Source organism: Pyrus communis, chromosome 12, assembly GCF_963583255.1.
Source record: "Pyrus communis chromosome 12, drPyrComm1.1, whole genome shotgun sequence".
Lineage (NCBI taxonomy): Eukaryota > Viridiplantae > Streptophyta > Magnoliopsida > Rosales > Rosaceae > Pyrus > Pyrus communis.
The window spans coordinates 25,806,915-25,829,909 of NC_084814.1; the positions used below are offsets into that span (position 1 = coordinate 25,806,915).

General features: G+C 36.1%; 2 protein-coding genes across 3 annotated transcripts; one reads left to right on the top strand and one right to left on the bottom strand.

The window, feature by feature from the left end:
- Nucleotides 1-90: 90 nt before the first annotated feature.
- Nucleotides 91-7,403, top strand: LOC137710590 (uncharacterized). 2 transcript variants are annotated; one of them, XM_068449657.1, is made up of 9 exons: nt 91-235; nt 753-797; nt 1,005-2,375; nt 2,659-4,009; nt 4,462-4,741; nt 5,120-5,227; nt 5,314-5,592; nt 6,494-6,637; nt 6,815-7,403. In XM_068449657.1, the coding sequence occupies exons 3-9, from the start codon at nt 1,022-1,024 to the stop codon at nt 7,001-7,003; spliced, it is 3,705 nt and encodes a 1,234-aa protein (XP_068305758.1). In that variant the 5' UTR covers nt 91-235; nt 753-797; nt 1,005-1,021; the 3' UTR covers nt 7,004-7,403. The 2 variants fall into 2 exon arrangements, with proteins under 2 accessions (XP_068305758.1, XP_068305759.1); XM_068449658.1 differs by having other exon boundaries at nt 2,671-4,009.
- Nucleotides 7,404-12,176: 4,773 nt separating this feature from the next.
- Nucleotides 12,177-13,827, bottom strand: LOC137709767 (transcription factor MYB54). Its single transcript, XM_068448752.1, has 3 exons — nt 13,713-13,827; nt 12,888-13,406; nt 12,177-12,684 (listed from the first exon to the last, which is right to left on the bottom strand). The coding sequence occupies exons 1-3, from the start codon at nt 13,825-13,827 to the stop codon at nt 12,485-12,487; spliced, it is 834 nt and encodes a 277-aa protein (XP_068304853.1). The 3' UTR covers nt 12,177-12,484.
- Nucleotides 13,828-22,995: the final 9,168 nt, after the last annotated feature.

Consider the following 22,995-nt stretch of genomic DNA (forward strand, 5'->3'; position numbering starts at 1 on the left):
CGAGAATAGTGATATATTAATATTTTTTTATGGTCATAAAATTGAGAGTAGTGAGTGAATATATTCAAGTTATTCCATGAGCATCAAAATCTAAAACTAATCGAAGCTTTTGGTTTTTGGACCACCTCCACCTCGATTCAGGAGACTACGCCTCCCTCCTCCCAAAAGCCTACAAAGACGAGAAACAAAAGAAGCAGCAGCGCCGGCAGCAACCGGCCACTTCCATTCCCACCAGGTGCCTCTCTTCTCTTCATCCGCCGCTCTCTTGTTTATCTAACCACCGTTTCTTTTTTCTAATTGCAAGTTTCAACCTTTTTTTGTCCCCTTCTCCGATGCCCAGAAATCATTTTCCCCATACAAATCACGGGTTTAAATTAAAAATCAGATCTTGATTTTCTCCGGCCGAGAAATAGTCTAGTGTTTTGTTGCAACGGCTATGAAAGTTTCGTGGGATTTGAATCCCACTCCGCGAACTTGTAAATCTGTTGGGATTTTAAGGGTTTGTAAATTTTGATTTGTGGGATTTGGGAATCGCGGTCTGCCTGTAAATGCCCGATCCACGTTGAGAATGCGCGGTTACGGGATGGAAAGTCGGGCCTGCACTCTCATGTAATGCATTTTTACAACTTGGGTTTTGAATTTTTTCTGGGAAAAGTTAAATTGTTTTTCTTTGTTTGGTTGCTCGGAAAATGTGGGGGAAAGGAAAATAATTTTTTTGATATTCTGAATGTTCCATTTTTTTCGTTATTCAGGACAGTAGAAGACAAAATGGCACCAGTCTTTGAGCTTAATACAAGGTAACTTCTTCACTTTATTTGGAAGGAAGGAATGTCAAGTTCGTTTCTTTCATTTAATTTTTAGAAAATCTGTTATGTTTTTTCACTTTCTTAGCAAAGTGGGGCAAACTGGAAGATGGGTTTTTGAACTTTTGTTTAGGATGAGCTTTTGTTAATGGTGTGTTCTCAGGATTGGTGGGTGCTTGTTTTTTTTATGCATGCTTGTAGGTTTTAGGAGGCTGAAAATGGCGGACTCAAACTCTGTTGACATTATTCTGGACTTTCTGCGGAAGAATAGGTTTTTAAGGGCAGAGGCAGCTCTTCGAAGTGAGCTTGGTAATCGTCCTGATTTGAATGGTTTCCTTCAGAAGCTTACTTTTGAGGAGAAGGATTCTGGTCATTCGTCGGAAGCTGAAAACGGGGACAAGCTAGTGGTGGAAAATCAAGGCTTGGGATCTCGGAATGGTGATGAAGTTTCTCAGGAACTTATAGTGAAAGAGATTGAGTGTGGAACTGGTAGAAATGGGTCTGAAAGCAAATGGAAAAATGCTGCTTCTATTGGGGAGTGGAATAAATCAGTTGATGTGGCTGGGATAAATCACAAGAGCTTTGCATTCTCTAAAGGTTTAGAGGACACCGTGCTTGATTTATATTCTTGGAAGTCCAGTCCGAGCAATGGACCTGCAGAACCTTATCAAAGTGATGGTGGTGGTATTATCAGTAACTTCCCAGAGCCTCAGATATCCCAACAATCAAAGAATCATACAACTGAAGTTCCCAATTCAGGTAAAGCCATTTTGAAATATGGAGAAGAGATTAGCTTTTCTGGTGAAAACAAAACCTCTTGGTCTGGAAGTACTAGCAAACCTAGTGTGGAATTCAAGTATGACAGAACCCAAACAAGTGAACCTATGGAACTTGACCGACAACTTAAGACGAGTACCACGTTCTTCAAAGAAAATGCAGAAGAGTTTTGCTTTTCTGGTGAAAAGAAAACCTCTTGGTCTGGAAGTACTAGCAAACCTAGTGTGGAATTCAAGTATGACAGAACCCAAACAAGTGAACCTAAGGAACTTGACCAACAACTTAAGACGAGTACCACATTCTTCAAAGAAAATGCAGCAGAGAATCCTTGGCCAAGAATCGAAGAACCAACAAATCCACCTTCAGAGATGTGGAAAGATTGTTCTGTCAAGACCGTGTTTCCTTTCTCCAAGGGTGATGTGTCAACGAGTTATGATAGTGCTTCTGGTTCTGACAAAAAAGAAGGAAAGAGAAAAACTGAGTTGACTGATATTAGGGCAACAATAAAGGAGCAGGTTGATGAGGTGGGAAGAGCTTTATACTTAAGCCAGTCACAAGGGAGTTCTGAGCAAAAGACCATTAGTAATTTAGTTTTTCCTATTTTGTCCGAGAATCAAAAGGAAGATTTCCCTAGGCTGCCACCAGTCAAACTCAAGTCAGAGGACAAACCATTGAATGTTAATTGGGAGGAAAAGTTTGAACGAGACGGACCTGGCGCGAAACTCAGCTCTGCTGACAATGCTCTTATTGGGTCTTATTTGGATGTACCTATTGGACAAGAAATCAACTCTTCAGGTTAGTTGTTGATACTCTTTGTTTTGTTTTAAGTAGCTATTGTAGTCGTCAGTTTATTTTTATTTTCTGGGCTTTCAAGACTTAAAATCATTGCAGACCTTTTCATTCTTATGTGCTTGGCAGCTATCTTCCTCAATGGTCATTTTTACTCATTCCTTTGTTTGCTTAGATAAGTAGAGTTTGTCTTGACCATTCCTCAAATTTTTGGATTTCTGAAGTTGTTCAGAGTCAAATTTCTTGTTGGTTGTTTTGATATGTCTAGTCTCTAATTTCTTCTTTAAAGATTATGGTTCAGGTGGAAAAAGACCTGTAGGAGGCAGTTGGCTGTCTGTAAGTCAGGGGATTGCAGAGGACGCATCTGATCTGGTTTCTGGTTTTGCTACCGTTGGTGATGGATTGAGTGAAACGATTGACTACCCATATTGGGACTCTGATGAATATGATGATGATGATGATGTCGGATACATGAGACAACCTATTGAAGATGAGTCATGGTTTCTGGCCCATGAAATTGATTATCCTAGTGACAATGAAAAGGGAACAGGTCATGGGAGTGTTCCAGATCCACAGGAAAGGGGCCCAACCAAAGAGGAGGATGATGATCAATCTTTTGCTGAGGAGGATTCTTATTTATCTGGTGAGCGATACTTTCAAGCGAAAAATGTTGAACCAATTATAACTTCAGATGATCCTATGGGATTATCAGTGACTGAATTGTATGGGAGAACCGATGAGAATGATTTAATAGCTCAATATGATGGACAGTTGATGGATGAAGAGGAGCTTAATTTAATGCGTTCAGAACCTGTCTGGCAGGGCTTTGTCACTCAGACCAATGAACTCATCATGTTAGGGGATGGGAAAGTTGTGAATGAGAATGGAAGGCCACGTCTGGAAGAGGTTTGTGTGGATGACGACCAGCTTGGTTCAGTAAGATCAATAGGTGTGGGAATCAATAGCGAAGCTGCTGATATCGGCAGTGAAGTACGGGAAAGTTTGATTGGAGGCAGTAGTGAAGGGGATCTAGAATACTTTCGGGACCATGATGTAGGAATTGGTGGGCCACGGAAGAATCATCAGGACTCAGATAAGAAACATATTGATAGACTTGAGAAGGACAAGAAGAAAACTAGTAAACATGAGGCAAATAAATATACAGTTGAGAACAATGATGGTGCTTTTAGACAGAAGAAAAATCATTCAGAAGGGGGATTTTCATTCCCCCCACCACTGAGAGATGGACAATTGGTGCAGGCAAGCTCTAGTAAACCTTTATGGTCGAACAACTGCAATGCTGTTGTCACTGAAGAACCTGATGATGATAAAATGCTTGCTTCGTGGAGGGAGAAAAGTAACGAGTCCTCACCTAGAATGAGTTCTAGGGATGAAAATAATGCTAATGCTGTTAGATCCACAAACTCGACTCCCTCAACGCTCTCTAATTATGCTTATGCTGAAAGAGAGCATGCCAAGCAAGAAGAAGATGAGAAAATTACTGCTGTTAGGGAAGAAGATACGGGGGCATCACTTGAGGATGAAGAGGCGGCTGCTGTGCAAGAGCAAGTAAGGCAAATAAAGGTTCAAGAGGAAGAGTTTGAGACCTTCAACCTCAAGATTGTGCACAGGAAAAACAGGCACGTCTTCACATATTCACCAGTCTCAAATGTAAATTAATTGATCATGGTTCATTACAGGAGCATTGTGTTTCGGGTGTTGGATTTTTCTGTTTACACCAATAATACATTTTAAAAAGCTCTGGAAACTTTTGAAACTGTAGCATTAGACCTTTCTTCAAGAAAGAAGAATAATACCTTAATAACTCCCGTCTCTTTCACTCTCTCTCTGTGTTTCCTTTATTTTTCTTTTGTGTACAGCATAAACAACATCATGACAACACAATCCGCCTAAACTTGAAACAGCTTTCTTGTGTGATTTCTTTTGTTGAGACATGTACTCTTTGTGATGGACTTTAGTCTTTCTGCTTTTGCTTATGTGTCTCGCTGCTTTGAAGCTCTTCATTGCTATCTAATTTATCATTGGCTACTTAACTTGATTCTGATTTGAACCCCATGTTTTTGTTCCGCAGAACTGGCTTTGAGGAGGACAAAAATTTTCATGTTGTTATGAATTCTGTGTTAGCTGGCCGCTATCATGTCACCGAATATCTTGGATCAGCTGCATTCAGCAAAGCTATTCAAGCTCATGATCTACATACAGGCATGGATGTATGTGTGAAAATTATAAAGAACAACAAAGACTTCTTTGATCAGAGCCTTGATGAGATAAAGCTTCTCAAATACGTCAATAAGCATGATCCTGGTGACAAGTACCACATTCTTCGTTTGTACGATTACTTCTACTATCGAGTAAGGAAATGCACAGTTTGACATTTACTTTATCTTATTTGGTAGCTTTTATAAAACTTTGAGATAGATAATTGTTTCATATGTGCACATTTATTTGCTAGATTTGTATGACTCATCTTTCATTGTCTTATGTACCTGGGACTCCTATGCTTCAGGACAGTACCTTTTGCTAGCATGGGGAGGGAAAAACTTGAAATTTTTGTATATCTATTCTGTGGTTAATTATGTTAAGATTGAGATTCCTTTGGGGGCAGGTTTTTTACAGTCATTTGTATTCCCAACTTGCGCCTCCTGTTAGTGCATTGGTCTTGTTCGTGCATTTATAAGTTACATATTTGTCTCAATGAATGTTAATTAGAATTTGACTTTGTGTGGTAGGAACATTTGTTAATAGTATGTGAACTTCTCAAAGCAAACTTGTATGAATTTCATAAGTTTAATCGGGAGTCAGGAGGGGAGGTCTACTTCACAATGCCACGACTGCAGGTTTGTTTGGTCCCATTTTCTATTTGACAACCGTTTAGTTTTTTTTTTTTTATGCTGGTGGTTTAAATTTATTGAACATTATGCAGTCAATTACGATTCAGTGTCTAGAAGCGCTCCAGTTTTTACATGGCCTTGGCATGATACATTGTGACTTGAAACCTGAGAATATACTGGTAAAAAGCTACAGTAGATGTGAGGTCAAAGTCATTGATCTTGGGAGTAGTTGCTTTGAGACGGATCATCTCTGCTCCTATGTTCAGTCCAGATCCTATCGTGCTCCTGAAGTTATCTTGGGACTTCCATATGATAAGAAGATAGATATATGGTCACTTGGCTGCATCTTGGCCGAACTTTGTACTGGCAATGTAAGTGCTTTGCATCCTTGTATACTTATCATTAGATTTTTAATTTCCTAATATACTTATTACAAACAAGGTAACTAAATATTGAGTTTTTTGCTATAAGCAAAATATTCAGTTATCTGGTACTTGAGATCTGTTAATATCTTAATGTTAAGCTCTAACCTGACTGGTAGTTGAAGTAAATCTCAGCTTCTGTAAGAATACTGGCTTATTTACGTGTTTGTGCCTGTCTGTGTACATAGAGTCGTGATTATTATTGTTATCATTCTGTATGATGTCTCTGGTAAGTTCTGTGGTTCATCCATAAATCCATTCGAATTTCTAGTAGATGCGGAGATGAAAACCTTAACATGGATTTATGAGATAAATGACAAAGCAAAACAAGTGTGTTTTTCTCAGATATTGTTGTGCAGACTTGTCTACTCACTGATGTTGCTATGAATTTTTGTTGTGTTACGAACGCTTTGATGCCTATAAAATCAACTAAAGGAACTAAGAAGATTATACCTGAACCGCATGCAGGAAATGGTGTATAACATTGTGTCAGTATATCTGATTCGGTTCTTCGTTCAGAGCTTCAGCTATACATAGAATAAAGTACATATACTGAACAGAAATCTTTCTTAGTACAAGTATATGTAAAAGCCCTATAGATACACAATGTTATAGTTCACTTCTCATGGGAAAAAGTACATACTATCCATGTGGCTGGCCAAAAGTATTTGAAACTGTAGACAAATCAAGTGTAGGAAATAGTGTATAATATTTAGTTGTCATTATTTTTTGGCAACGAGGATTAGGGTTGTGTGATTTTATTGCCATTTGAAACTACTACAACTTCTCTGGAAAGTAAACAAAATCATGATATTGGTACTAAATGTTGAAATGACCTTGCTTTGTGTAGGTACTCTTCCAGAATGATTCACCTGCAACTTTACTTGCACGGGTGATGGGAATCATTTCCCCTATTGATCAAGGCATGCTAGCGAAAGGGCGTGATACATACAAATACTTCACAAAAAATCACATGCTTTATGAACGGAATCAGGTAAGCCATACAGATTTGAGTTAATTACTCCATTTCATAAATCTTTGTAAATTCATGAACCTGCTTTCCCCAATTCTGTAGGGTAGTGTATGTACAAACACTGGTAACTAGTTTACAAGGTATTCATGTATTTATTTATCTATCTCGTAAACAATGCTATTCTCCTCTGTTCTTCAGGAAACTAACAGACTGGAATACCTGATACCAAAGAAGACATCCCTGAGGCACAGGCTTCCAATGGGGGACCAAAGCTTCATTGACTTCATTGCTCATCTGCTTGAGATAAACCCGAAGAAGCGCCCTTCTGCATCTGACGCTCTGAAGCACCCGTGGCTATCATATCCTTATGAACCTATATCATCTTGAACTCTCCCACGGTCTGAAATTCTCTTGGTAAAGACAACATAGTGCAGTTGCGCTTGCAATTTGGAGTTCTGGGCGTCTTAACTTATGAAGGGGCCAACAGTTGATTCCCTCAATGGAACTAGTTATTTATATGGATAGATTTCGGCCCTTCACGTTGCTGCACGGTGCATTGAAAGGTGTGTTTGGTTTTTTTGTTGGAAATACCCTTCGTTTCTCCCCCCTTTACCAAAGTTGTGTTCCAAAATTAGCTGTAATCCAAGAATGTAATTTTGCACGCTCTGTATTCTTAGGTTCTTTCTTCGCTTTGTTTGGTCCGGTGGAGGCGGAGAATCATATTGAAATCTTCTTGTACATGATTGTGTGATATTCTTTTAGGTAATTTAGTGGTGATCTTGTGAAATACTCCCTGTCCAGTTTTTCTTTAGCCTTGCCACGCAACCGCTGCTTTGTATAAGTTTTGATCCGTATGGCTTTGTTTTCAGTTCCGTTTTTAGTTTTCGTTATGATAGTATGTTATAGGGGTAGGAGAAATAAAAGAAAAATGTACAAAAATGATTCAAATTTTTGGGGGTGGCACTTTCTGGCTGCCACAAAGTCATGCGGTGACTTTCTTCCGCCCCAAGATTTTGAATCATTTTGTACATTTTTGTTAATTTTTCTTTTACTTCTTTTACCATAACAACAAATTATCATATTTATGCTCTTCAAAATAGAATTTTCCGTGCAAAATCTATTATAATTCGTATTTAGACATTTGTAATCAACGATTTAAAGCCTAAATTTAAATATATGTGCGCTTTTCTTTTGGTTAATTTTTCTTTGATCTAAATCGAAACTACATATTAATAGAACCCTTTTTGTCAACTATAAAAGGGTGAAATACTATTTAACCAAACAAAATTTAGCCATTTATTGTTTTAGCCTCACATACTTGTGAATTTAATATCTCTAATTTTAAAAAATAAAAAAAAATACACTAAATGTACATTTTAGCATATCTATATTTTCGCTTATTTTTTTTTACATTTCGATTTAAATATTCTACTGAATATATGCATATATATAATTAAGTACCAATATTAAACAAGACGTTATTGATTAAGCAAAAAGTCATAGCTTAAGCATTACCTTACAGTTTGGTTTTCACCTTCAGTGACCCTAATTCCCAACAGCAGAGCGTGATTGGAATCGACACGGCTGTACATCTCAAAATCCAAGCTCCGCAACTCGAGTGCGGATATGAAGGGGCGGCAGCCGATCAGCTTTAATTTGGGCAAGACAAATGTTTGTTGTATTTGCCTTGCAAACATAGATGGCCTCATAAGAAACAATATTATACAGTTGGGTGACAACCGTGGCCCAAAAGTTGCCGTCAAACTGAAACTTGCTCGAACAAGTAGTCTCTCCCCAGCTTTGTCAACTGGGATTGTGTAACAGTTTTTCTTCAAGGTTGGGAAAACTCTCAGTGTTGGTCCAATCTTCGGTGTTGGAATGGTCGTACTGTTGGAACACTTGGGACTCATCCTTGTTATGAACGTAGGCATCATCGCCGGTCGAAACTACCGAATTTTCGTCTCTGCAACAAGAGGAACCATTCCATCCACAGTCGATGCTTATGAGCAGTGCATCGGCATGGGACGGAATATTTGTGACCAACAATATTATTGCTGGCAGCGAAAAGAGAGCTACGAAATGATTGACAAGTTGTAGTAATGGAACGAGGTTAGCCATTATTTTCCATTGTTTGCAACAATTCTGTTAAATGAGCACTTTATTATATAGTGGCCTTGACAGGACATCATGAATCTGTTAATTAGCCAGGATACCGAGATCTATTTGTGGTAAAACCTCACACTTGGCGAATTGGGCAAGTGGTAAAGTTGAGGATGATATCGGTGTTGTTAGAGTGGGACAGGTTCGGCGATCCAAAAATCCAACACATGTACTGTGCATACTTTATTTAAAGCATAATTGAATATCGGTAGGTATTGCACTATATATAGCCTACGCAACATGGTCATGATTTTGTGTTTTTTCCCTTTCAAATGTTTGTCCTTTTACATTGTACAAATATCATGAATTTGTGATAACTAACCACTTTCAATATATAGTGTACGTGGACAAACAAATTGAGTAAATGTGTGGCTGCTAAGGTTCATATGTAAGCCAACATGCTCTTACATATGAAATAAAACCAATTAGTTAGCAATATCGGAAATAGTCCAAATCCTTATAAGCACATACAAAGTTAAACTGATAATTTTTAACAATAATAACATTTTCCACATCCTCACAGCATGCTCATGGCCAGTTGGGCATTAAATACATATATAGTGTTAAGATCCATCCCTAATTTTACGACCCGTTCTTGATTTTATAAATAAATTGATTAAAAGTTCTTTTTGACAACTTCTAAAATAATAGCATTGAGAAATCTTCATAAAGGATAGGGCAACACATTAGTAGATTAATAATTAATCTGAGCGACAAACACAGACCGTTAGATTTCGATCCAACATCTACAAACAGGGAATCCCTCTTAAAGTTATAATAATTGTAACCGTTGGATCGAAATCCAACGGTTCGTGTTTGTCGCTCAGCAGGATCTCGAGGGTTTACCTCGAAGAGGATCTAGTTCCATATTTTTCCCTTGTAAAACTTTACTAAGTAATTAAACATAATGCAAGTTATCGCCTTTTATTAATTATGAAGTATTTTTTGAAGTTCCCTCGGTCTTCAGCCGATAATCATTTTTATGTTGTTAATTGGAGTGTCCGCTAATCATGATCAGCACGTGGGGTGTCCGCTAATCATGATCGGCACGCAAAATACACATATATATTCTTAGTCATAAGGATTTTTAACATTTTTAAATAGGATTGACTTTGGGTTACTCAAGTTCATGTTGTTAAAGTCCCACATTCGTGGGTTTTATCTTAGTTGAAATTGATATTCTGAATTTTTTTTTTTTTTGGTAAATGAACTCCTTAAATTAACCTTTTGCCGTCAAATTCAATAAAATTTCATCCATCGTTGTCAAATACTGGCACGTGACCAACACGTGATTCATTCTTGAGAATAAACTCTTGCCAGCATTAATGGCAATCTAGATAAAACTTCATCGATATGACATTGAGGAATTAATTGACTGACTTCAAATAATTCAATAAATTAATTTACCAAAAAATAATTCATGGGGCCATTTTTAATTAGAATAAGAGTTCAAGATGTCAGATGGCAGCATATCCTTATGCATAATGCAAGTTCTCATCTTTTATTAATATGAAGTATTTTGAAATTCCCTCAGTCTCCAGCTTATAATCATTTTTGTTGTTGTAAATTGGGGTGTCCGCTAATCATGATCAGTTGTCCAATAATCATGATCAGCACGCAAACTCAATATATATTCTGCCACAAGGTTTATTAAGATTTTTAAACAAAAAAGGATTATTATGATTTTTAAATAGGATTGACTTTGGGATACTTAAGTTAATGTACTGTACATATATATAACTATTTAAAACATAAGTGAATATACCTCAAAAAAAGCGTAAGATATACGGCTAGGTATAATGTTGTGGATCGTGTTGCACCATACATGGCCCAGGCAACATGGTCGTCGTGATCTTCATTTTTGTAAAAATATGAATTTGTGATTAACTATAACCACTTTCAATATGTCAAAGTTATTACTTTAAGTACTGATTTGGTACTAAAGTACTTTTATAAAAAATGGGTATAAAAAAAACTGAATTCAAAAAAATGTTTGATAAACACTTAAAAACAGTTTATTTTCACAGTTTTTAGTGAAAACAAAAGCTGAAAACGTGAAGCAGCAAAAATGAGCTTATTCTCACAGCACAGTAGAAACAGTTTTTTCTCAAAGCACAACAATACCAAACCAGCCCTAAGGCTTAAGATAAGATTTGAAGTTAGTTCAGATTTTATTATAAAATTAATTGATAATATAAAATGTAGTTTGATTTCTTACAAGAATATATAAAGTTTATTTAGTAATTAAATTTATGATGTGGGATATTTCTCCACATGCTCAAACAGCCTTGTATGTGTGATAAATTTTCAAGCCTCTCACATACGTGAACAAAACAAATTTGGTGACGTAGAGCATGTGTGGCAGTTTAGGCTTTACACATACGCCAACATGCTCTCATACATAACTAAAACCAATTAGTAATATAGAGAGTAATCCAATCTTTATGAGCACATGCAAAGTCATTTTGATAATTTAATATAGCGATATGTAACATTTCTTCACATCCTCATGACATGCTCACGGTCATTTGGGCATATCCAATATGATCTACATCCTACTTGTAATTTTTCATTCCCTTGTGATACATTGTTGTGAATATAATGATAAATAAAATATTATAGGGTACAATAAATTAATAGACATGAAGTCTTAACCTAAGTTCTCAAGCCCTCCAATATGTTTCACATTCATATATATAGTTTGTACTTATTGAGAAACAATCACAATAGTCATAATGACTTAGAAAAAGCAAGAATAGAATCAAGTTTTTCTACCAAATCCTTTTCATATTAACATAACTAAGCCATTCAAACTTTGTTGTGACATGATTGATCAAAGGTAGTTAGGATATGATAAGTTTCATATAAATATAAAATTATTGAATGAGATTACCTTAAATTGCAATCTTTTAGAACTTGATTCACACATCCACTAAAATATAGAGATTGAAAATTTAAAATAGAGATAGAATAGGGGTGAAGGCTCAAAGAGTATAACTATTCTATCTCCTTTCTATTTGGTTAACACAACAAGAAAGGAATGCAATCTTGCATAAAACTAACAAGAGTGTGTGTGAGAAATAAAAACGGATGTATGATTAACACTTTTTTAAAACACTAGGCAACAAGCACATCACAAATTTTCTTGTAGTATTACAAAGGCTTATAAGAAGTTGGTTGTTTAGGATAAAACATAACTCCCTTTACTATATATAGTCATGCATGCACTAGAAATGATACTTTGTAATTGCTTATGTGTGTATAGAAGGGAGATTGATGAAGTACACATAACCAAAAAATTACGGCACAACAAACATGCTTGTGAATTATACGCTCCCATTCCACCGTTCCATTTATGGATTTCAATTTCAACCAAATAATCAAACTAAATATCCACTTACATAATGTCAGATGCATCATGCATGCAAATTAAAGCCATGACCATGGTAAAAGCGCGCACCTTCTCTACTTCAGAATATAATTTTACATTAACACTTGCATTACATCATCCTCCTTTCTACAATACATGCCTAGCTAGCAAGCTGCAATATGATATACGGATCATCGATCAGTATCTCATAAAATATGATTTTCTGTGGATTGATGCAGTAACAAGCATCTAACTGGTAAGTTGTGCCGTTTGTATGTCATTACCGATAGTTTTACACTGCTGAGATGTCATTGATCATCTTCATCAAGACACCAATATTATGAAGAAGTTCCATTATTAACAGATAAGAAATCGATAAAAGGAAGACCGGCTACGTTGCTTATGTTCTGTTGTCCCGTACCTTCCTGATCCACCTCCTCCTCATCCTTTCTTACGTTATCTATCACTTCACTTCCATTAGACTCAGTATTTACTTGAAGAAAATCGTAAAACTCAATTGGCTGATCTTTATTATGATCTGCAACATATACATAATAAATACATATAGTTAGGACCATTCATGCATGCATTAGAATATTGATCAATGGTCATTGTAACTGATAAGGGCATGCATCATCATTAAATATATATATATTGCATATATATTCTGTGGTTAGGAAGATGCATGCATGGAACACTCGGAGTAGTCATGAGAATTAATTGGTACTAGAGGATAATCACCTTGGTGCATTGTGACACTGCAGGTATTCGGATAGAACTCTTTTGGAAAGAGAGGACGAGGGTCATGAGTGAAAGCTGGCCGATACTGATGATAATTTCTGTCGTTGCATGAGTAGTATTTCCCAATATAATTATATGAATCCAGGTTCCACGTGCCAATATTGCAATTGATCTGCAGGGGATGGTCTTGTTTTGAAGAGGATTTTGGTTCATTATTGTTAGTATTGATACTCATGAACGAGGTTTGAGCCGTAGTAGCAGCAGTAATACTAGAAGTATTCCTTATTAATTTGGCGTGATTAAGCCTAGATCTTTCTCTGCACCTGCGTGCCATGATGACATGCCAATGGTTCTTGACTGCGTTATCTGTACGTCCAGGGAAAAGCCTTGCAATAACAGCCCATCTATTTCCATGGATGCGGTGAGAAGCTAGGAGACGCTCTTCTTCCTCTTCTGTAAAAGGGTTCCTATTGATTCTTGGATCCAACTGATTGAACCATCTCAACCTACAGCTTTTTCCTGCATCATTCAATTCATTGTGAACTAATTATTCGTGGACATGTTTACATTACAAAAACATCGTTCAATTAACCCTAATCAACTAACTACTCTCTTTTCTCCACACACACACACATGCATGTCTTAATTAGTTGAGTAATTGAACTTTTAATTAATTTAATTAATTGCATACAAATATATTTGCCCTAGCTAGCTGAAGCATATATAATTTTGGGCATGTTAGTATAAGTAGTTTCCAACAATTTCAACAAATGCAAACACATCGATCAGAAAACGAAAAGAAATAGAAGAATAGAAATAGTATACCTGATCTTCCTTGGAGCTTTTCTGCTATTGCGTTCCAGTTATGAGGTCCATATCGTTCCACCAACTCCCTAAGCTTCTCGTCTTCAGCTGGCCTCCAATGGCCTCTAGTGCACATCTTAATTATGTGTTTATGATCTTCAAGTGTTTTTTTTTATTTTTTATTTTTTATATAAATTAACACAAAAAGAACAAATTAATAAATTGGAATTAAAGCTGCCTAACAACCTATAGCTAGAGCTAATTCTACAACGACCATGGATGCCTGATGTTCTCCCTTCGTGATCCAATAGATCGACAAATACTATCTAGATTTGTAGAGAGCAACGAAGAAGAAGAAGAAGACAACGACCACGACCACGACGCCCAGCGCGGGGGCAAGGCAATAACAACCGAGACAATTATAACTAAGGTACGGCAGGCGAGATCAATAGATAAGGAAGGAGCGAAGCTAGAGAGCTTGGAGATCCTTTGAATTAGCTAAATGGATTATTATATAAGGGAGAGGGAAAGAGAGATGAAAAGTATTTTCCGTTAGAGAGTGGGAGAGTTTGGACAGACCTTACACCTGCGATTGATGCAACGTCTTGGCTAACAAAAAAAAAAACCACAATTATATCATCATCATCCCACCAAGTTATATTATAATGTTATAAGATGACAATATGACATGAGAACATGAGAGAGAGAGAGAGAGAGAGAGAGAGAGAGAGAGAGAGAGATGGGTTGCTTGGTGGGGTGAAATATGGTTCCTCTTTCAACGTCTTTCCAAATTTCTAACCTACAACGTCTACTTATAACCCACCTAGCCATCTTACTCTCATTTTCTTTTATTTATTAATTTTTGTACGTATATGAAAAAAATTATTTAAGCAATGATCACATTAACATAAATATGTATCACTAAACAGAAGTTGTAACTGATTGCATAGACCAGATGATTACGTATCCATACAGCTAACCCTAATTCAATTAATTAAACCTTATCCTAATTACGAGAAGAAATTAAATAATTTTATTGTTAAAGACCAGAAAGAAAGGTGAGGGTTGGTTTGGCATCTGTGGTGGTGTACTCAGGAATATGGAAGTTGAATTAGGTTTTGTTCACCTTTCAGACCTAACTAACAATTTTAGCTTACAAACCTCACGACTTCAACTGCACGTGGAGAATCGGACATCATTATTATAAAATAATAATAATAACTACTTCTTTTTTAGTCAAACTAACTCAAACTGCTCGATTTGTTTCTCATCTCCAGGCCGTGTAGCTGTGTAATAGCTTACATTGATAGTGTAATAGGATGTCCACGATGTAATAATCAACATCATTGCAGTAATAATACTGTCATTCTGTAACTTTGTTATTATTGATCACCTGGACAATAAACTGTAATGATTATAATGTAACCTTGTTTCTTGTAGTTTAATTAGACGTTGAATCATGTTAGAACTTAACATTATATTCTAATAGCATTAACGTGAAGGTTAGGAGCTCTAAAGTGAATAACAATGTATGGTTAATTTTGCGTCCACTCAAAATATGATATCTCATGTCTATATTATAACAAGACATCCATGATGTACAAACAATACTGTTAATTAATGTAATAACAATATCATTTTGTAACCTCACCATTATCATATTACGTTGACAAAATAAATGTTGTCATATAATCTTACACAGAATACAATACCCTTAAGAAAAGAAGGGCGCCATAGTATTTTCCATTAAATTATTAGATAGTGATATTCACACACCCATTTTTATTTCTCACACATCCTTCTCAAATTTCGACCATCAGATCGAATGAACTAAAAAAGATCAATAGCAAAAAATTAACAAGGATGTGTACATACATAGAAGGTAAAAATAAGTGTGTGAATGGCTGAATGCACTTTCTTAAATTTAACCCTAGATCTGTGTCGTACGTCAATTATGTTTGAATTCACGCTTGCATGTTGTGATTGTCATTTAATAGATGGTATAATTTTTTGTAGTCATTCTTAACACATGAAAGTTGATGTGTGTGCGTGTGTGTGTGTGTACACTAATTAACAACCTGCATGAGTTACAACCAATGAAATGGAAGACATCTCTGACACACCCCGACCGAGATCAGGGCGTGCTGGCCGTCACACGGAGGTGACGTAACCATGTGCACGTGCGGAAGCTAATAAAATAGTAATATAAAAAGTACGAATAATTAAAAACTAGCATACAAAGTAGTAGAAACAAGTGCTAGCGTAAGTGAGACGCTAAGTTCAGAGCATAAAATCTACAGCAGTCCAAACAAAAAAGATTCGACAATAGTACACCCGAAGGTGACCCTACTCTGGTGAATATCTGTCAGAAATGCCGGGAAAGCCCTCTGGGAAACCACCGAAACTGCTAAGCAACTAGAACCTGGAGGGGCGCAAAACAAAAGCATGAGTGGGCAAAAACAAAGCTTTTCAAAAACCATTTAGAAAAATACATTCTAACCCCTCGCCGTAAAACCTGTATACTTCCCAAAAAATAAACATATATACGTATGTATAGATATGCTAATCATGCTCAAGAATATGCCATGTCAAAATCTCATAATGAAATGCAAGTGCTCAGGTATAAATCATATCAGTAACATATAATCTGGCAGCCGGAGTCACCTAACGTGACCTGTACGGCTGCATGTAGAGCTCAAATCTCAAATTTAATAACTGAACCTGCCCACGAGTCGGAACCACCTAAAGTGGTCTGTACGACATGCCTGGGTGTAATACATATATATGCTCTAGTACTACGATCACGTGAAGGCTATGCGAATAATCGCGGGTCACCTACGAGTCGGAACCACCTAATGTGGTCTGTACGACAGGACTGTGCACCTAACTTGGATCCAAGCTGAGCGTGTGGTGCGGGAGGTGAACATCACGTGAATGACTGTGCCCTACTCTGGGCGGGAGCACTAACACCGAGGGTGCAGGTTATGAGCTCTCTAAGCATCTCAAACCACTACTGAATGTAAATATGGATAACACTTACCTGGCACTTACCTGTGCGTCCACAGCACCCAATATGCATATGTATATATATATATATATATATATATATATGCAACTACTAATGTAACCAATGATGCATGAATAACGATAATGTAATGCATGGCATATAACTGATAACCATTTAATCAATTTCTGGGAAAAATATAGTATATAGGTATATACGGAAAACCAAAAGCCCACTCACTGGTATGTGGAAGGGTCGTAGCCCCCCTGCCTCGAGTGACTACGCTCGTCCTCGGGATACGTATCACCTATATGCGAAACAACTATAAAAACGTTAATTTTAAAGCACATAACCAACTTCTCGTAAGAACTTCTCATACATTGCTCAAATTGGACAAATGAATATACCAACGTGCTCTACACAACCTCAGGATCACACCCAAATTTTTAGAAAAATTTTCCACCGCCGCACGCGCAGGCACGTGCCTGGCACGCTGACAGCGTCAACTGACGCCGTAAGGAATATTCCGTCAGTTTTGACAGATTCCGTTAACGGCGTCAGGAATATTCCGTCAGACTTGACGGAATATTCCGTCTCCTTCTCCGGCGAACCTCCAGTGCCGTCGCCGGCGCCGGAAAATCGCGAAACCTGCAAACTTCGATTTCTCTCTCGTTTTTCAACCAATTTTCGTGATTTTTGCACCAAAACGAAGCCTAAGACTAGGAGAACACAACCATACAACTTTTAAGAGTCAAAAACTACGAGATCTTACCTGTCACCACACTCCAATTTCGGCCAACTTCGAATACGGCGATTCCGACGTCCAACTCCTTCAAACGAAGTACTCCGAGACTCCTTGGGACACCACTAAGCTACCTATGAGCTTCATTTTCCCAAAAACGTGAGAAAATATGTTTGCATGAATAGTACCCCAAAACTAACTTCGTGAAATCGACGTGAAAACGGTGATAACCTTACCTGAAAATGGTACGACTGGACTCCCACGAGCCTCACGATCACGAATGTGGTCTTAGTTCCCTCGATCTGTGGGTGTTTGCTGGGTTTTGGTGAATGTCCGTACGTTTTCAAGGGAAATGGGAAAAAGGGAGCTCGGGAGAGAGACAGGGAAAGGGACAGAGGGTTAGGGAGAGTGACAGTGTGAGTGTGTGGCCCAACACATGCCAACACCACACAAAACAACCAATAAACGTAAAAGAACTAACTAGGGGCAAAGTAGTCATTTCACACGTGAGTTTTCGATATTTTCGGGACGGGATGTCACATCTCTCTCCGATTGTAGCCATATCCATATATGTAATTAAAGTATGAGCATACTGGTGTAGACCCCCTACTTAAAAAAGAAAAAGAAAAAAGAAAATAGATGTTAAAAGAGAGAATTTTTTAGACCATATTTTGTACACGACATGATATGTCAGTTGATAGTTGGAATTTGTTCTTTAATTTGTTAAAATAAACTGAAAATATGATTTTAGCCCTTGAAACTCAAGTTTCTTTACATAAAACCTGACATAGTCTTTTTACTAGAATAAAATCCAATGACTCGGCTCCATATAAAAAAATTCATTAATTTTGTTTGACTTTACACATTTTGCATTTTCCAGATGCCTAAAATATCCCTACTTACAATTTTAATGTATACATTTAATTTTATGCAGATTTGAAGGGAGGGATTAATGAAAAAAATGAATTAATGTTTAAATTCATTGCATATTAATATATCTTAACAAATTGAATGTTAATGCTTCTGGCAAAAATAAAAAATAAATAAATAAACATTAATGTTATACTTTCCTTAAGATTTCATAATTGTTTTCCAAATTTGCATAAATTAGACAATTTTAATTTAATCTCGTCATCTTACCATATGGAAACTGAAAGGGAACTATGGAGTAATTTACATAAAAACATAGGTAAATTATTTGGACATATGTGTTAGTAATAAAATATTCTCAGTATATGTAATAATACATGCAAAATAATTTACCTACAAAATTAAAAAATGTTATTTGATTCAATATTAATTTATCTACATTTGTTATAATAAAATATAATTGCGCGCGCGCGCGCGCGCGCACACACACACACACATATACATATATATATATATATATTGTAACATCTCACATCGTCCAGGGAAGTGGATCATCTAAGTCTTATATGTATATTCTCATCTCTACCTAACACGAGACCTTTTGGGAGCTCACTGACTTCGGGTTCCATAGGAACTCCAAAGTTAAGCGAGTTCAGGCGAGAGCATTCTCAGGATGGGTGACCTACTGAGAAGTTCTCGTGTGAGTTCTCAGAAACAAAACCGTGAGGGAGTGGTCGGGGCCCAAAGCAGACAATATCGTGCTACGGTGGAGTCGAGCCCGAGATGTGACAATTTGGTATCAGAGCCAATCCCTGGCAGGAAGTGTGCCGACGAAAAGGGGTGAATTGTAACATCCCACATCGCCCAGGGGGTGGATTCTCTAAGTCTTATATGTATATTCTCATCTCTACGTAGCATGAGGCTTTTTGGGAGCTTACTAGCTTCGGATTCCATAGGAACTCCGAAGTTAAGCGAGTTCAGGCGAGAGCATTCCCAAGATAAGTGACCCACTGGGAAGTTCTCGTGTGAGTTCCCAGAAATAAAATCGTGAGGGCATGGTCGAGACCCAAAGCGGACAATATCGTACTTCGGTGGAGTCGAGCCCGGGATGTAATGGGGGCCCGGGCCGGGATGTGACATATGTATATTACTAAAATGTGCCCAATATATGTAATAATGCATGTAAAATTATTTACCTACAAAATAAAGGTATGTAAGTTGATTAAAAAATAATATATCTACTACTTTTTGTTTATGAATTTTAATTTAACTATTGTCTTTTTTTTTTCTTTTTTTTTTTGTACAAACATAATGCACCTACAATATATAATTCCTACTAAACTAATATATATTTGCGCGCACGCGCACACACTCATATATATATTAGTAGTAAAATGTGCCCAGTATATGTAATAATGCTTTAAAAAAATTAACCTACAAAATAAAGGAATATAATTTGATTGAAAAGATAATATATCTACTACTTTTTGTTTATGAATTTCAATTTTCCTTTTGTTTTTAGAAACATAATATAACTACAATATAATTTACCTATTGTTTAATTCTTATAAAAAATTAATTTACTTATACCTTAAATATAAATATAGATAAATTTTTTTTGACAGGCACATATAAGAACAAATCAAAATGGCTAATGTATGTAGTAATCTGTATAAAATAATTTACCTACAAAATAAAAGAATATTAATTGATTCTTTTTTTTTATCAAACAATATTATATGATGCAAAATAACTGATTATACAAAGGATCCTTTTTTCATACAAAAAATATGCCTATAATTGTTTATGAATATGGGTAAATTAATATATATATATATATGTTAATAATATTTATGAAAAAAAAAAGGTAAAAATTTCATATGGGGTTAATTGCTAATCATAATTAGAGTGAGTAATAATATTTATTAACATAATTAGGGTTTTGTGGCATAAGTTGTAAATAATAATTGGTTATATATTTATCTACATGGTAGTCTATTTGAAATTTGGGTTTTATTTGAATGTTAAATATTAGTTGGGTTTTTGTTTGAAAAATAGGAGTTTCAAGGGTCTTTCTTTGAAGAGCCATCAACCACCATATCATGTGGTTTACAAAATATAATCTAAAAAGATAGTCTCCCTAGCATTTTTCAAAAAAAAAAAAAAAAAAAAAAAAAATTATTGAGCATGTTGGTGTGACCCAACATCCAAACTGCACAGAATCAAGGAAACTAATTAGTTTTCCTGATATTAATTTGTAAGGACAGGAGCCATTCTTATGACCGTTGGCCTAACCATTCTCCCAAGTAAGGAGATCATCTAAATTGCTTGTAAAAAAAGTAAGGGCCAGGAAACACATCCTCCATCTTCACCCACCTTACACTGCGCTTGACATTGGAAAATCTCACCAGTAGCTCAGCATGCTGTTTCTTCATCACCTACCTAGCTCTCTCTCTCTCTCTCTCTCTCTCTCTCTCTCTCTCTCTCACACACACACACACAGATTTATGCACAAAGATTTGTTGAATTAATGGTGTATATCTGCTGCAAATTAAGTATTGTTGACAGATCACTTAATTAATTTATGGAGTAAAATTTTGAATATATGGATCATCCATGAGGAATTTTGAAGATGCATGCTATCTAGATTCGTCCATATATAATTTGTTAATTGAAAATCCAAACTGATTAAAAGTCATTGATTGTAGAGTTCTTCACACTGTTCACCAGTTTCACCTACTTTTCTAATGGCAGTGAGCAATGGTATCAAACTCATTCCAAGAGTTGTTTAATTACTGTTTACTTGCTGCTTACCAGAACTTCAATCTCTTTTACGTTAACAAGAGTTTAACATAAAATCATGAGCAATATCGATTTCTTGTTATTGTTAAAGTCCCTTGTAACCCTGAAGTTTATTCTTTTTGTTCATTAGTGATAAAATAAACTAGTTAGGATTTCTTGTTCCACAAGTATTGTATAGTAAAATGTAATTAACCTACTTTTAAAGAAATCCTAATCCTTGAAGCCTAATGCTTGCTGTAAAAAAAGTAACCCTATAAATGAAATCCATCGAACTCGATATCATACATTATACATAGATGTACATAAAGGAATGAAGGCATGATCCTTGACCATCCATGTAACTGTTGGGATTGGTAAGAATAATGATATAATTCTTGCTCTTCTTAGGGTAAAAATATAGGGGATACAGAAATTCCGCTTTGAAGGAATGTTGTGAAGAACTTTTAACGCACACAGACCTTAGTTCAAAGTGGTCTTGTCCACCTTACCATATATATAAATATACGGTAGGTAGCTGGTAGCATTCTCTATAACTTTGTCTTGTTCTGTGATTCTAGATTTCTGTCTGTCTCTCTCACTCAAAGCCCGTTTCTGCAAAGTTTAACCAAATCCTGATTAAGGCCGTTAATTAGTCCCCTTAACTGATCATAAGGAGTAAGGATTTGACACTCACCTAACTAAGACGGGATAAAGCTAGGGTTTCTGGTTCCAGAAGTAACATAAACTTCCCATCTGTAAAACTGCCCAAACCCAACTTATGAACCATTCCAAGGGATTTCTTTTGTTTCTTGATCGAGCTATCCACTAATCACGATCAATGAAGAGTACACCTACCTACCAAACCACATACATATATACATATATATATATATATATATATATATATTATACTACTATAACTTCTTTTCGCTATTTTAATATTACAGTTAAACTTCCTTATTGTTTGTTGTACAAATGTCAAGGTCAAGAATCAGCTTTCAACAAGTCTTGACTCAACGAATAATTAATTTAGAATATAAACAAGGTTTTATGTTTAATTCAGGCTGATCACAACACCCAAATATATATATATATATAACTATATTTGTGGAAATAAATTGCAGGTGCTCGTTGAGTGCAATTCACTTTTTTTTGAGTTAGTTCTAGGGTATTATTAGGTAGAGGACAGGGATATATCATATATGTGAACTTTCATGCATGTCATTGTTTGGGTAGCTTAGCTAGGATATATATACATTCCTTTAAAATGGATATGTACTTGTACTAACCTTGATGTTATATAGCACCTTTGCATTTTCTAATCCAGTTCCTGGCTGGGCTACCAAAATTAGGACCAAATTGTACACCTTTAATTAATTAGTTAACTAACTTCACTCTGTCGGTTGTCCAACTGAGAAGCGATTGCATTTCTATATATAGCCAATTAGCAATAGGACTATGATTAATCATAAGAAAATATTGAATCACTATATAAATTAAAAGGTAAAAAGCGGATAGTTGACAATGATACTAAAGAATTGTTACCAGCACTTCATAAGAAGATGATGCACTCCTTAAAATGTGATATATCGTTCTTTGGTGTTTTATAAAAATGGATAGATGATGATCTTTTAGAGGGCCAATAACGAGGGACGGAGGGAAGAAAGGACGAGGATGGGTCCGGGGCCATCCTCACTTCTGTTATAAAACCCTTCATTAACCACCCACCGTTCAATTTGTATAGGAAAAGAAAACCTTTTTTTATCTTTTTACCTAGGAGCAGCCAAGCAGCAACACAGACCCAAAACTCCAAAGCTATTCAGCCTATTCTCCTTCCCATTTCTTGAATCATATATTTTTTTAAATTCCTAATTTCAAATTAATTCAACTAACAAGTATAAGGTTTG